This window comes from Pecten maximus, chromosome 9 (assembly GCF_902652985.1).
Source record: "Pecten maximus chromosome 9, xPecMax1.1, whole genome shotgun sequence".
Classification (NCBI taxonomy): domain Eukaryota; kingdom Metazoa; phylum Mollusca; class Bivalvia; order Pectinida; family Pectinidae; genus Pecten; species Pecten maximus.
In genome coordinates, this window is record NC_047023.1 from 19,880,379 (window position 1) to 19,896,520 (window position 16,142).

Below are 16,142 nucleotides of genomic sequence, written 5' to 3' on the forward strand. Positions count from 1 at the left end.
GTCTTACTCATGTTACTAGGATTCTACAAACAAATTACTCCTTAAAATGGGTGTGAAATGTTTAATGATTTCAATGCACAGTAAAATCAGTTATGTTAGAAACCAGCATTCAAACAACAACTAGCATACAATTGTTTCTATGTTATGCTAAATTTCTGCCAGTTTGATCACTCTTTTGCAGCCTCATTAGAGTGATCTGTCTACTATATGATGGAACATTATTCTTGTAATGCTTCCTTATAATGGTAAAAGTACACATCCAACTTTACATTACCTTGCAGACGGTTGACCAGTCCTCCAAGCTTGTGGTCAACAGTGTCTTTGCGTTTATCTTCCTCTGTTGTCAAAAGTTTGTTAATGGCATCTCTCTCTTCCTGGTCGAGGTCACGTTCCAGTTGTAAACGCTCACCGTTCTGTCTCCTTAGTAACTCGGCCTGTAACGGTACACACAGTAAAGATATAAATGTTAACACCATTCATAGATGTAAATGTCAACACCATTCATAGATGTAAATGTTAACACCATTTAATGTTAACACCATGGCATTCATAGATGTAAATGTTAACACCATTCATAGATGTAAATGTCAACACCATTCATAGATGTAAATGTCAACACCATTCATAGATGTAAATGTCAACACCATTCATAGATGTAAATGTCAACACCATTCATAGATGTAAATGTTAACACCATGGCATTCATAGATGTAAATGTCAACACCATTCATAGATGTAAATGTCAACACCATTCATAGATGTAAATGTCAACACCATTCATAGATGTAAATGTCAACACCATTCATAGATGTAAATGTTAACACCATGGCATTCATAGATGTAAATGTCAACACCATTCATAGATGTAAATGTTAACACCATTCAAATTCTGTGCTTCTGTGTCATCTCATATCACAGGTGCTGCTAGCGGACCACATCTGATCCGATTGGTGTCAGACTCTAGGATATGGAGGAGTAATTGCTGGGCGGAATCAAGACAAACCCAACAGTTTTTTTGTTTTTGTTTAACATCCTATTAACAGCCAGGGACATTTAAGGACGCGCCAGGTTTGGCGGTGGAGTAAAGCCGGAGTACCCGGTCAGTCAGTAAAATAAGCATAAAACTTGTAACCAATAGCCAGCTAACAATATCTTCTATCCTATCTCAATAGCACCAGCCATGGTGTCACCTTTGTCTATGTATGTGATGGCACACATTGCACCTTACCTGTTTGCCTGTGCCACCAGTGAAGCCTCCCACATCTATATTGGTTGTATACATTGTACCACCTGTGGCAGTAGTTCCTCCCTTCTGTAGCTGGTCCCAGCTCTGCTGGTTGATAGGGAGACTGCCTGAGTTCAACTTGTCCAGCAAGAGTTGTAAGGCAGCCATCAGTTCAGCTTCACGGTTATTTCCACCTGGTAGTAGAATAAGGTTATGATTGAGTTTAGATAAACTCTATAGTAACAGTATAGCTGTATAATCCAGAAACACTACCTAACTATCAATCAATCCATTGTTATCTCTATGGTAACATCTTTCCATCTCACTTGATATTCATAATCAGCATCATACCAAATATGTTACCTGCAAATTTGTATTTGTTTTGCCCTCCAGTGGCGGTTATGTTAATGGTGTCCCCAGCACCCGTTAGACCAGCCTGCTGGCCACGAGCTGCCATTCGGGCCTCTAAAGCTTCCAATTGAGCAGGATCCATATTTTGCAGAAGGTTCTTCAGTTCCTCATTCTGTGCACAGATTTTCTCGTAGAAGCCCCGGAGGTCCTCTTGTTGTCGTGCCAACTGTGAGGCCAGGTGAAGGTTTTGATCTTCCAGTTTGTCATAGAAAACACGGACATTGAAATTCTCTAAGTCCTCTTCTCCCTTAACGCCTGTAATGATGATATTGGAGCAACCATTATAGTAGATCACGTAACAGACAAGGTTTATCTACAAAGTCAGAAACAAGTCAGAGCTCTTATAAAATGAAAGTAGGCAACAAAGACACATACCCATGGAAACAAGAATATCTGTCTCTGCTCCGTCTCCCGAGCTTCTCATCTCCAGAGCACCGTTTTCCCTGTACACAAATAAAAACATAACAGTAATAACTGTTTTTATTTCTCTGATATTCTTTAAGATACATTAGAAATAGATTATGAACATTATAATAGTAAAACTACTGGTTAATAGTTCATGATGAGATCACATCATTTGAAAGAATTGTATTAACATTCACAGTAAGTAATTCTGATGATCAATAATTCCAATGATTAATAATCCAAATGATCAATAAATAATTATAAAGATCAATAAACAATTCCAATGATTAATAATTCTAATGATCAATATTTGTCTCTGATCTTACATTCCTTCCTTGTTGGGCCAGTGGTCCGAGTCGTATCTCATGAACTGTGGTACTGGAGGTGGCTCTCCCAGACTGCGATATGCAGGCTTCCAATGTTTCATGGGATATATGCCAGCCTCCCTTGGGCGCCACACAATGACTGCCACCACCAGAAGCAGAACCAGGATGGCGAAGAACACAATCATTCCTACACAAACATCAAGATATAAAATTTTGTCAGATAATAATTCTTTTTATCCTAAAAGGAAAATTTAATGAGAAATCAAAATGATGCTAATTCCAGTTGTAATTAGAAGTGGAAAGTTGAGAACATCAGATGTTTTTATTCAAATCAGCTATTATTGTACAAGGGTAAAAATGTGAACTTGCAAAATATGTTTTACTTCAAGTTTCATCCCAAAACAGAGTAACAGTGACCTAGATTTAATTCAAAAGATCAAAATACTAACTGGTACAAGAAACAGTACAATACTGAGATTTGAAAAAAGTTTTGAGAACTGAATGATTCCAAGGTAAAAACAAAGCAGAGACTTGAGAAATAAAGTATTTGTAACAGATCCTCGATGACTTGCTGTTAGGCTGTAATAGGGTAAAATAGATCTGACATTTTGGCTGAATAATAGTGAATCACCTTTGATAAGTCCCCAGTCTGGAGCCAGGTTTTCTGGATCAGATTTGTAGAAGCCAAGAGCAGCCAAATTTGCTGATGTGGCACTAACTATTCGTGATGTGGAGGGGTCACATGTTGTTCCAGTAGGCATGACACTGATGTAAACCAAACTGTGGAATAAAAGTAGTAAAGTTTCAATCTCTGATTAACATCAAGCTCGCAAGCTATTGTCAAAAACAAGATCTCATTCTATCATCAACAAGCTCTCAATCTTTCATTAACAATGCAAGTTCTCAATCAATCATCAACAAGCATTAAAACTAAAATAATCAACAGCAAGCTCCCAACCAATCATCAACCACAGCAAGCTCTCAACCTATCATCAACCACAAGCTCTCAACTTTTCATCAACAGCAAGCTCTCAACCTATCATCAACAGCAAGCTCTCAACCTATCATCAACAGCAAGCTCTCAATCTATCAACAGCAAGCTCTCAACTTTTCATCAACAGCAAGCTCTCAACCTATCATCAACCACAAGCTCTCAATCTATCATCAGCAAGCTCTCAACTTTTCATCAACAGCAAGCTCTCAACCTATCATCAACCGCAAGCTCTCAACTTTTCATCAACAGCAAGCTCTCAACTTTTCATCAACAGCAAGCTCTCAACCTATCATCAACCACAACAAGCTCTCAATCTATCATCCTCAAGCTCTCAACTTTTTATCAACAGCAACCTCTCAACCTATCAACATAAATCACAAGGTCTGTCCTAATTTCATAATCAAATCCTTCTGATCCAACTGTTTGGACTGTGATATAAACGAAAATATCCCAGCTGAACTGGAAAGTGTAGCCATTAAGTTTGACACATTTCAAAGAGAAGATACCTGTTAGCGTCTTGTGCGTCCTGGAATACATAGGTGCCAGCCTCGATAAACACATGCAGGAAGGAATTGATCACTAGAGTTGTTGTTTCAATCTTGGTTTTAAGCTCAGTAAACGCCCCATAATCAAAGTTGGAGTTGGACGAGAATAGACTGTTGGGTAGGTAGACTGGATAGTGGCTCTTCGTTCGATCTGTGGAGTTCAGCCATATATTGAACACAACCATCTCGTTCAGCTCTATACATAAAGCAGGGTTGTAGATCTGGTTTGAGGGTACAGTGGCTGCTAGGAGACGCCTCCGTCTTCCTGAAGCTCCTCCAAGTGTTGCCAATGACACTGTAACAAGAACAAAAGTGTGTTGGATTGGCAAGTAGATCAACAATTGGTTTCATAGTTTACTGGATAATTTGTAAGTGTAATCTCTTCATTTTACAACAATTGTGAAACAAATTATATCAACTTATATTAATCAATCTTTGAAGCGGTTGAGTGGCACAGTGGTAACATACTTTCCTATCACCTAGACAGCTGGGATATCCCATTTGGACGTGAAATGGTACGAGGTCACCTGCCCGACAACGTGGGTTTTCCCTGGAAACTCTAGTTTCCTCCCACAGTAAACAGTGTGGTCCAATCCAACAAAAGTAATTGACATAAGTTGATAAACTTATTTTACAGCTGTTGTAATTAGATATGTATAGTTTCCAATTAATCATTCTTGTTGGCCCGGATGTAAGTAAGTGGGTGTCTTTTCGTAGGAAGAAACCGGAGTACCTGGAGAAAACATAATGGTCAGGCAGGTGACCTCCATACCTTTTCATGGCCAATCAGGGAATCAAACCCCAGCTGCCTAGGTGAAAAGTAAGTGTGTTACCAAGGTGTTCCCCCAGTGTTTTACCACTGTGTTACCACTGTGTTACCATTATGTTACCATTGTGTTCCCCCTGTGTATTACCACTGTGTTCCCCCTGTGTTACCATTGTGTAATACCATTGTGTTACCACTGTGTTCCCCCTGTGTTACCATTGTGTAATACCATCGTGTTACCACTGTGTTCCCCCTGTGTTACCATTGTGTAATACCATCGTGTTACCACTGTGTCACCCTGACTACCGCTGAATAACTGTTTTGGTTGATAGGTTACAGTATATTGTGTTATGTGTCTTTGCCTATTACCAGATATCTTCTCACCAATTAACATAGCTCTGTAAACTCCATGACAATTTCTAACCTTATTTAAATAGTAACATGGTTCATAGTATTAGACTTCAGAAGAACGTCGAGCACAATATTGAAAATTATGAAAATTATTGAACTATGGGGCTATTGCTCCTCCTCATCCAGATTTAGAAATTTCTTTCGACTATATTTCAGTTTCCTCTATTGCCTTAAATTATCAACACTCTAGGTCCTAAGAATCACTGGCAAGTCCTAGACGCATGGAACAGCTTTAAGTTCTCTGAGTAAGTGAGTGTCTTTTATCTACCTCTAGGTCATGAATCTACCTGTCAAATATATATTATAGATACTGAGTTTGCTGAATGTCAGAAGAGAATTCTGTTATTGCTTACCTCCAATAGCAGCATTAGCATCACTAGCCGAGGCGTACAGTGAACCTGTAACACCGGAATCCCAGAAATTTACGAAAACTGAAGATTTGGCTCCACTGGTACCAGACACAGGGCCGAGAGTATTTGTCATTACCTATCCAGAAAAAAAAAAAAAAAAAACCTGAGTGTTAGTCATTACCTATACACAGAAAAAAATAAAAAATAAAGTAATCAAATTTTGAAAGTCTTTAGTGAAACAAGAATTATGTATTTTTTATCTTATAGATGAATTACATTCTTTATTATATAAGGGCCTGTTTGCTAACCTGTGCAGTGCTACTGCCTGTGACTGGGTCTGTTGTCACCACACTGATCTGTCCTGTACTCGGTGATACCTCTATGGTTATCGTTGGCATGTTATTTGCACGGCAAACACTGTCACAAATACTATCTGGATCCTGGTAGGTTGAACATTGGCATCTGAAAAAACAATAAAATTTTACAATTTAAAGAAAGTCTAATCACCATGCTAATGATTTACTAAGTATAAAATCACCTATGATCAACGTCCAAAGATTTTCCACAATTTTACGTGTTGTAGAAATATCATTACTGTTAATTTCACAATAGAGTTTGAGAATATTAATTGATTTTTCCTCATGGATGACCAAGATGATAAACTTACATGCCAAATTCTGTATCAAAGAAGGCTGGTCCTGTACCAGATGCATCACAAGTGGAGTCACAGTTCACAGTCGTGGTAGAGACACATGCACGAGTTAAACTGTGCCTGGATTCAGACAAAGCACAGATCTCGTCGGAGATTCTCTGACAGTCGGTGTCACTGTCTCCATCATACTGTAGTCTATTGACGTCGTCATAGTACAGAAAACCAGAAAAACACACACAGGAACCTGTGGACTCCTGGAAATCTCGGTACCTACCAATACAGTCACAGGACGTTCGGTCATCACTTGATTTAGCATTACTACCACAGAGTTTACATTGCTGTGAGGCCACTATATTACTGAAGGAGTCATCCGCACACCTGGTGCAACTACCCGAGCTACTAGCCTTTACTGCAGTGCCGTAAGTTCCTAATGGGCAGGGCGTTTGTTCGTGGGATCCCTGCGGACAGTAATATCCAGCTGTACAAGGATTGGTGTCTCCATGGCCGGTACCTTCAGGACACCAGTAACCTGGAGGACACAGAAGGCACTCTCCACTGCCTGTTTGGTTGTTGTATGTTCCTGCAGGGCAGATGTCACAGGACTGAGTTTTGTCAAATCTTATTCCAGCATGGGTTATTGCACGGTATCCAAGGTCACAACCCAAGGTCATGTTACTTCCTTCCGGACAGTAATCAGGAAATACGCATTCCGTTGGAACATCTGTGCCATAGAAGCAGTAGTACCCAGCAGGACAGATAGGTGGCGTTCCAGTAGTGGCATTACAATAGTGCCCAGGCCTACACAACTCCTCTAAAGAGGAGCCTTCTGGACACTCATACCTGGGCTGGCAGGGGATTCCCTGGGTGTTAATGGTGTCATTTGGACAGTAGTACCCTGGTCGACATAGCTGGCAGTCAGTGTAGGCAGCAGCTCCAGTGCCGTTCTGCATTCTACCAGCGGGACAGAGTGAAGGCTCCTGACCTTCCAGACAATAGTAGCCTTCCATACAAGGGTAGTCAATATAGTCGGCCATACCTACAATATACAGATGGAATAGTGAATGAAATAGCGAATGATTACAGGAATCAGCAAAAGAATATGGCAATGAAAGAAAGAAAGAGAAGAATTAAATAGCAATATTATAATTATCCTCAAGGAAGCTCCCTTAGCTAATATTAAAGTTTTGGGGCTTATTTGGGAACCTTTCTTAGCTTAATATTTTAAAAGCTGATGATTCTGAAAAAAATGAAGTGGTCTTATTTGTGGAAAAGGGCTCAATGAAGGCAGAAAAACAATGTAAGTACAGTTGTATATGAAAGAAATAATGAACAAATAAATGAACAAATGAATGAATGAGAAATGGAGGGTCTTACATGAATGGCTATGTCATACATAGCTTCATAACATAGACACAAGTGTAAGATTATGTTTCTCACATAATTGAATTATGTAATAAATGAAAGATTCATAATGAATAAATAAGTGAAAAATAATTATTGTGAAAAAATTTTTTTTTGTTTGTTTTTGTTTAACGTTCCATTTACAACCAGGGTCATTGAAGGATTAAGGTTTCGTGAAAAAAAGAACGTGCATGTGAAAGAATTAGAGAGATTGTGTGAAACATAGAAAGGTACCTGTCTGGTTACAGAAGTATCCAGCAGGACACGGGTAACAGTCAGTGACAACAGCTGCCCCCGTGTCATTCCGATATGTCAGGTATGGACATGGCTCTGTCTGGTTCCCTTCAGGACAATAGTACCCTGCCGGACATTCTACAGGGACCGCAGTTCCTAAACAAAACACAACACACATCTGAGGGTTTTTGTCAGCATGGATGGATTGTTAGAAATTGTTTCAAAATCAAACCTTGAGAGATTTAGGAGGCATCATTTACCTTTGGATGTGTCATCCTATTTTGAATACAGTTTTAATATTTCAAATTAAGATAAATAATACTGAAAATTATGAAAATCTTTATCATTGGAAATCTTAATGAAAAATCAATGCATTTTATAAAAAAAATAATAAATAGTACCCTGATACAACTTCTGATGTAAAACAGTAAAATCTAAATAAGGCAATGTTAGTAAAAAAAAAAAAAAAAATCAAGTCTGAATATCTATCTTATCTTATCACACCTACTTATCATACCTACCTTATCTATAACATAGAGCCTAGTTTTTTTTTTATATCAATATTTACCTTCATTACACAGGAATCCTGCCGGACATTTGTCACAATCTGACAACGCAGCTCCTCCAGGACTGCCGCGGTACGTGTCCTTTGGACAGGGTATTGGTTCTGTTATTCCGATTGGACAGTAGTAACCACTTGGACATAGACCAGCACACTCATCATTAGCACTACAGGTAAAATTGGTGACAACGGTGGGCATGTCATCCCTAGAACCCTGATTTACAGAAATATCCTGAGGCACAGACTTCGTACAACTGGCCATTCCTGGAAAAAATATACAAGACAAAATGTTTATGTATCACAAACATTGATGGGCGAGTCTGTTTAAATGGAATAACCTGTAAAAATGTTTTCAACTCAGTGAATTACCATTTCATTTTCACCTTTAGACATTAAAATTTATCATTGATATATAAAAGCTTTTCACCCAAATCTCATTAAAATGTGTTTTTAACTGACGTGTCTTTAATGAATCAAAAATCATGATTTAAAACCATCTAAAAAAAAAAAAATTTCTTTCCCAACAACTGCTATAAAGCGTAGACTTAGTTCTGTTGTAACATACCTGCAGTAGTTACCAGCCAGACAGGGGAGACAATCAGACTGTGTTTTCAGACCGGTCATGTTGGCGTAGGTGAAGGTTCCATTAGCACATGTCGTAGGATACTGACTTCCTGATAACAGTCAAATGTATACTGAAATTATACTTTTCATTCCTTACATTATAAAGAACGAATAATGTTTCTAAACAGGGGAATGTTATCTTCATGATCTGTTATCAGTTCAATCACGATATTCTTATTTTATCACTTGAAAATCAGTTGATGATGTTGCAACTAGCTTGTTCCATCTAATGAAATTTTATCTAAAATTTGAACAATATTTGCAATCATTAAATTTTTTTCCACAAATCGATCATATAAATTTTTGAATAATCTCAGATAAGGATTCGAATCAGACCAATTTTTCTTTTTTAATCAATAAATTGTTGATCGAAGAAAGTTTTCTAAATCAAAAAGGCAATGATGGGTGGATAAACAGATGTTGCTTTGTGTGTTTTAAAAGACAGATAGCCTCTTAACATGCTGAGAATATTTTTAAAAGGTAACTTTACATCTGTACCTGTAGTTAAATTTTCTAAATTTCTAATACATGTACTAGTTAGAGCAAATAACTGGACTTTTATTGAATGATTCTTGCCCATGTAAGTCAGGAAAACTTACCAGCTGGACAGTAGCTGTAGGGCTCGCAGACCTTTTTCTCCGGATTAAGTGACCCAACACAGTAGTAACCCTCTGGGCAGTCAACACAGGAAGACTGACCAACATTGTCCTGGTATTGACCTCCTGGACAGGGAATGGGGGCAACTGATCCCTCGAGACAGTAGTAACCAGCTGGACAGATAAACTCGGTGGGAGAGGCCTGAACTGTCGAGTCGTTGGCCGGACAGTAATAACCTGCTGAACACTTTGTAGTGGCCTCCGTCTGGCCTGGGTTAGCACAGTAGTAACCGCCTGTACAAGGCAGACAATCATCGGGGCTCCCAGCACCTAAAAACAAATAATGAAATCTGGATTCCCCAACTGGACGTGGAAAGACCTAGCATTACCTTGTCATGCCACATGAACTTTCTCTGGCCTTGCCTACATAGATATCCCTTCTCTAATATGATAGGGACAACAGAAGCAACAAGTTATGATGGAATGTTTGTTGTAATTGTTATAAAATATATCAATAATATATAAAAACCTCGGTGAAATTTGCCCTAAAAAGGACATAAATGTAAATTTTCAGCTGCAGTATAAAAATTGATTTTAATGATTAACAAACCTGTGAAGTTTCGGATAGTTCCTGCCGGACAAGGTTCCCGTATGGATGTTCCAGCTGGACAGTAATGACCCACGGGACACAGTCCGCTATCTGGGTAGGCTGCAGAAGCATTAGCATACCTATCAAAGGCGCCACCCTGGCAGAAGTAGCCTGCATCACAGTCACCTGAATAGACACAATGAAAATTCTCTGTTAGTAGGACTCACATTTATTACCCGAGAAATAAGGATTGTAACCATGATTACTATCTCTTTATATCTGAAGTCCAGATAAATATAGTTTTTCATATATCAGTATATAACAACCGAAGTACAGTTTCTAAACAATAGCCACATTGCCAAGTAGATCTGACCTTGTTTAGTGTCGTTCATTATCACAATCTTAATAAACTTTTTATATAATGCTCCAATAACTTTCATCGGCATACTGTGACTATTTAATGATAAACAACATACATGGACTACTGACTGATATATACAAACAAATGGCCACTACAAGTGTACAATGAGGTATTTTGTTGGTTCTTATTTTGCTGTAAACCCCATTTCACCAGTAAATGTAGACATAATCTGTACTGACCTGTGGGAACACTGTTTCCTAGGCCAAGGCAGTACTTGCCGACCGGACAGTCTGTACAATCAGACACCTGTCCCATTCCTGTTAGGTTGTTGTATGTACCAGTCGGGCATGGTATTGGTGGTGTACCTGCTTCACAGTAGTAGCCTGTAATCAAACAATAGGAAACTATGTTAATTACATATTCAATTTTCTGAAGTTGAGAATTAACAGTAGCACATACAAAAATATTTCCCATTTATATTTACTCTATGAAGTTGTCCAAATTGGGAAGCTTTTTACTATGAATAATATAAAAAGAAATTAAATAAAACAGCATTATTTTGGATACTGAATCACTTAATTTTGAAAATATGGAAAATACTACTTAGGGATTTTATCTTTTACTATGTCTTTTACAAGAATGATGAAAAAGACAAAGAGGTGAAACAAGATTTCTTGGAAATGATCATAAAACTAGAACTGTTGTCAGGATAGCAGAGGGTAAAGATTACACTCAAGGGAGATAACCTATGTCTTAAGGGAGATAATCTTTCTTTAAGGGAGATAACCCACCGTTAAGGAAGATAACATACATTTTAAGGGAGATAACCTACCTGTCTTGCAGTCCTCTGGAGTTGACATGTTGGCATAGAGACACATCTTGTTGACAGGGCACGTGAGACAGGAATCCTGTCCTATATTGGGTTGGTAGGTGCCTATGGCACATCCTTCCTCCACTAGTGCCCCCGAGATACAGAAGTGGCCTTGTGGACAAACATAGCCCTCAGTTGCATTGGGAACAGACTGAGAGGCACCTCCTGTACAGATATACCTGGAACGAGAATTAAAAAGTCAAAGCATTACATCATGCTTGATTTTGTCAAACATAATTATCTAAGAATAAAGTTTTTGAGCTGCGAATATGCCCTTGGCTAAAAAGTTTTAAGAAGCAAATATATCTGAGCTAAGTTTGATTGCCAGAAAAAACCAAGGACAAATGTCTGACTGTCCCACTTACCCTGCGCTACAGTTGAGTGCTTCCGTGACCTTAGTGAAGGCAGCCTGGTTACAGTAGCGACCGGCTAGACATGGCTCACATTCGCTTTCAGAGCTCATCTGTATCCGTGTGGAGAAGGTTCCAAGAGGACATGGGACAGGGTAGGTTGTTCCATTGGGACAGAAATAGCCAGTTGGACACTGGTCATTTCCAGTGAAGGTCACATTGTGAGTTTGGTTCACCTTCAAAAATCAAATTGGAGCAATTAAGCGTTACATTCTTTAGAATGGAATACAGTAATTCAACTTGATTTAACATAAGACATTCTGACAATAAAATTTGATGAAATGCAAATCACACCAAGTTTTAGTTTTCCTTACCAGATGATCAACAGGTGATCGTGAATCAGAGCCACCCGTACAATAGAATCCTCCCCAGCACTCAGCAACAGGGGTAGACAATCCTGCTTGGTCACAGTACCAGCCAGCGGTACAGGATGTGCAGTTTTCTATTGCGCTGAGGTACTGGTTAGGTCCGAAGCTTCCTGCTGGACAGGGGAATGTCTGGGCAGCTATTGTACCTTCAGGACAGTAATATCCTACTGGACACGGTGAAGGGGAGACAACTGGTACGCCTGTCAACAGATCATTAGAGTCAAACACAGGTACTTTTTTTTTAGAAACAATTGTTTTTATTGCCCCTGAGTAATATGGCAGAAGTTATGCATGGTGGGTGATAACAAACCTGTTCAAAACTTGTAATACCCCCCAATCATGTAATACCCCAAAACTTGTAATACCCCCCAATCATGTAATACCCCAAAACTTGTAATACCCCCCAATCATGTAATACCCCAAAACTTGTAATACCCCCCAATCATGTAATACCCCAAAACTTGTAAATCCCCCAATTATGTAATACCCCTTGTAATACCCCTAAAACTTATACATTGTTGCAATACCCTAACATTCTCTGTAATTTGAGTTTCAGATACATACATTAACAATTAAAGAAATGAGATTTTTCAATTATTCTCTGAAAACAAAAGGCATTCATTCTAAGGTTTCATAGGCAGTTGTGCCCATACTTTTTCTATAAATGCCTAAATATCTTCTGGGCCAACATTATCTTTCAGCATGAGGTGGATATTTAAAAAAAAAAAAAAAAAAACCAGCAAAAAAAACCCCCAAAAAACTGCAAGATCAAATAGTAACATTGTAATATGAGTAGAATATGTACTTGTGTGGGTCCATTTATGCTTTTGAATTTTATATGTACCTTTGAATATTATTAGTCAGAGTAACTTTGATATAATATGCCCTGTCAGAGAAACTTCTATATAATTTGACATATACATCTCAGAGCCAAGGATGAAGTATCAACTTCACATGTACATTTTGTATTTTTATAGCATAGTGCGATAACAGGAGCTAACCCTGATGTCCTAGGAGAAGGAAAGCAAAGACATTTCAGTCAGACTCATTTTTTGTATATAAATTACATCAACTCGTCCATAGTTCTGAATTTCATATAAGAAGTCCTTCTGCAAATTTCTAAAGACATCTAAGATATGAACTTTAAGTCTTGACACTTTTTTTTTTTGCATCTTCATGTCTGACATCTTAATCAGAAAAACACCACTGAATAGCACTTTTAAGCAAATTGAACAACTATTGAAAACTATTTTGGAATTTAGGGAAGTCTTTAGCTCACTATTTGTCTGTATAAAGTTGGGCTAGAATTGATAAGCACAATAATACATGACTAAGCAACTAAAATCTGACAATCGTGTACAGAATGAAAATTATTTAGGCAATGACTCAACACAAATATTCAAACCATGGATATATACAAGCAGACTAACAGTGTCTCTAGAGCATATACATAAGCCAGCAATACTGTAACATATTCATTTTTTCCATTGAGTGTATATTTCTGTTGAGCAAGCAGCTGTGTTATACAGGATACATGATACAGCAGTAGTAATCTGTAGCAACAGTCTGTTTATATAGTGATAAAACGGGACGACGGACAAAAATATAATTCAAATGTATCTTTTGGGCAAGCTGAATTAACTCCAATGATGCCATGTTTTATGAAATGGGAAACAAATTCACAAAACAACAAATCTTTGTTAATGCTTGAAACTTAAACACATTGATTATCTCAAAAAAAAAAAAAAAAAAATGAACAAACCAATGTTGGAAGTAGATTAATTTTCCAATGCAACAAATCTAAAACAAACCATTTCAAATATGTTCTCAGTGTAACAATTAACACTCATGCATACTTACTGGAGCATAACAAAAAAACGGTTTACAAGTGACCACCCTAACATGGAGCAAATTTTCATTGAACAATGTATATGTTGGGGATCTTAATTTACAACACAAGTGAAATATAACACATGCAAATATACAAAACATTTATATTAATGTAATGGGTACCATTCATCATATGTTTAATAATTCAGCTTTCATTTTGATGCTGTGCATACATTGCTTCCTGATGAAAACTTAAATAATCATTGACTAGCAGTGAGTTTAATCAATTAATGGACATGACCCTGAATACGTTAGTTGCTTTTTTTTTTCTTTTGATGTAAATATCTGTTTGAAATTCTGTAAATTGTACCATTAGGTGTGATTTATATAGCACAATTGTTCGAAGTTTTCACTTAAATATTTCATGAAAGGGACAATGATAATGATATATAACTTCATGGTACCCTTTACCTTAATTTCACCACCCCTAATCATGCCAACTGATTGCATAAATTACCAGTACATTGTACCAAATAATACACTAGGGACCATTCATTATAGAGGGAAGGTATTGAAGGGACCAGTTATTATGCAGGGGAGGTATATTATAGCACTCATGGTCGAAGGGCAGGGCTAAGATCGTCATGCAATTATGTAGCTAAATGGTAGGAAACGGGACATACACAAAAACAATGGGATTCACCTTCACAAACAACAAACAATGGGATTCACCTTCACAAACAACAAACAATGGGATTCACCTTCACAAACAACACATTGGACCGGATTCACATCAATGACATACTACAAATCACGCTGAAGCAACTAGGGTAAATTTGGAAACGCTACACATATTACTGCGTTGTAGTGTCTGGGTGAGGGTAGAGAGGGGAACGGATAAATTTAAATACATTTTATCAGTAGTATGTACCAGTGGGCAAGAGGGAAGAGTTGGAAGTGGGCAAATTGAATTATAATATGATAATGATTTATAGGGCTATTGGCTTGGTTCAGTGGCTACCAACAGTGGAGGGTGAAAAGACCACAGTAAAATTGTTTATGAACTCATAATATCTTGTTGATGGTTGTGACTAGGGGTCAGTGGTAGATTGTATCTTTGGTGTTAAAATGTTGGTGTTTGGGGAATGGGGAGGAGGTAGTAGGTGGCTTCATACCATATTTATAATTTGGTCAGGGGTAATGGGCATTAATTTTAACAAGTTAAAGATACAACATTTGGGATGGAGGGTTTGGGTAACATATTCATGCAAATAAACAGCACCAAATCGTGACAGAGGATAAAAAGAAAATCAAGCAAGCACAAAAACAAACAATTACCGCTGGAGCATGAATAGTTTCCTGTAAAAGGTAAAATATAAACAAAACAATAATAAAGTTTTCTTATTTTCAATTCCAAATATAACAATTAGTAACTCTATACATGTTTTCTCCAGTCTACTTCTGCAAAAAAAAAATTCTTAAATTAATACTTTAAGCATATTAGATAAATATGAAAAAAAATAATAAAAAAGGTTATATCTATTGTCAAATTACCAATAATGGTATCATGTACATGTATTATTTATCAGATTAATTTTCACTAAAATATGTCAAATAAATCATTAATAGGGTAAATTAATATCAATGTTAATACAGGATTTAAAGAATCATCACAATTTTGAGATAAATAGTTGTTGTTAATATGGTGTCTTAGAAATATTTTAATGAATGAATATCCATTAGATATATCAAATATTAGGTAATCATACCTTCTTGAGGTAACCATAATATAAACAGAAATAATTAGTGGTTCTACCAACTTCTAAATAGAAAAAAATAATACTGTAGAAAAAAAATCCTGAGTCCAAGTTATCTAAAGTAAGAAACCGTAAACTACCTCCTAGAGGATCGCAGTAAAATCCAGGTGGACAGACATCACAAGTCCACTCGCCGGTGTTGAACTGGTAGGTGCCGTTAGGACAAATGTCTGGGTTGGTCGATGCCTCCACACAGAAGTGGCCCTGGGGACACACATAGACTGACGGGGTGTTACTGCTCTGACCCCCCGGACAATAGTAACCAGGTGAACAGTTACCGTCCGGTACAACATTGCCCGAGCCTAAAAAGAAATGAACAAATGAGCAATATTCAGGCAATGTCAGTCTAACATTTACAAAATGATCTGAAAATTTGTAGATGGATAAAATAATT

General features: G+C 37.5%; 1 protein-coding gene across 1 annotated transcript in view; it reads right to left on the reverse strand.

Moving 5' to 3' along the window:
• LOC117334493 overlaps window positions 1-16,142 on the reverse strand; it is a 155,995-nt gene that overhangs the window by 13,947 nt on the left and 125,906 nt on the right. Inside the window, 22 exon segments of the mRNA XM_033894150.1 lie at window positions 275-434; window positions 1,229-1,419; window positions 1,589-1,891; window positions 2,012-2,079; window positions 2,368-2,554; window positions 2,999-3,147; window positions 3,868-4,201; window positions 5,437-5,569; window positions 5,742-5,895; window positions 6,101-7,121; window positions 7,721-7,876; window positions 8,289-8,496; window positions 8,498-8,546; window positions 8,848-8,956; window positions 9,506-9,832; window positions 10,113-10,277; window positions 10,692-10,835; window positions 11,285-11,502; window positions 11,689-11,909; window positions 12,048-12,301; window positions 15,270-15,290; window positions 15,829-16,050. Coding sequence (XP_033750041.1) covers window positions 275-434; window positions 1,229-1,419; window positions 1,589-1,891; window positions 2,012-2,079; window positions 2,368-2,554; window positions 2,999-3,147; window positions 3,868-4,201; window positions 5,437-5,569; window positions 5,742-5,895; window positions 6,101-7,121; window positions 7,721-7,876; window positions 8,289-8,496; window positions 8,498-8,546; window positions 8,848-8,956; window positions 9,506-9,832; window positions 10,113-10,277; window positions 10,692-10,835; window positions 11,285-11,502; window positions 11,689-11,909; window positions 12,048-12,301; window positions 15,270-15,290; window positions 15,829-16,050 — 4,794 coding nt within the window.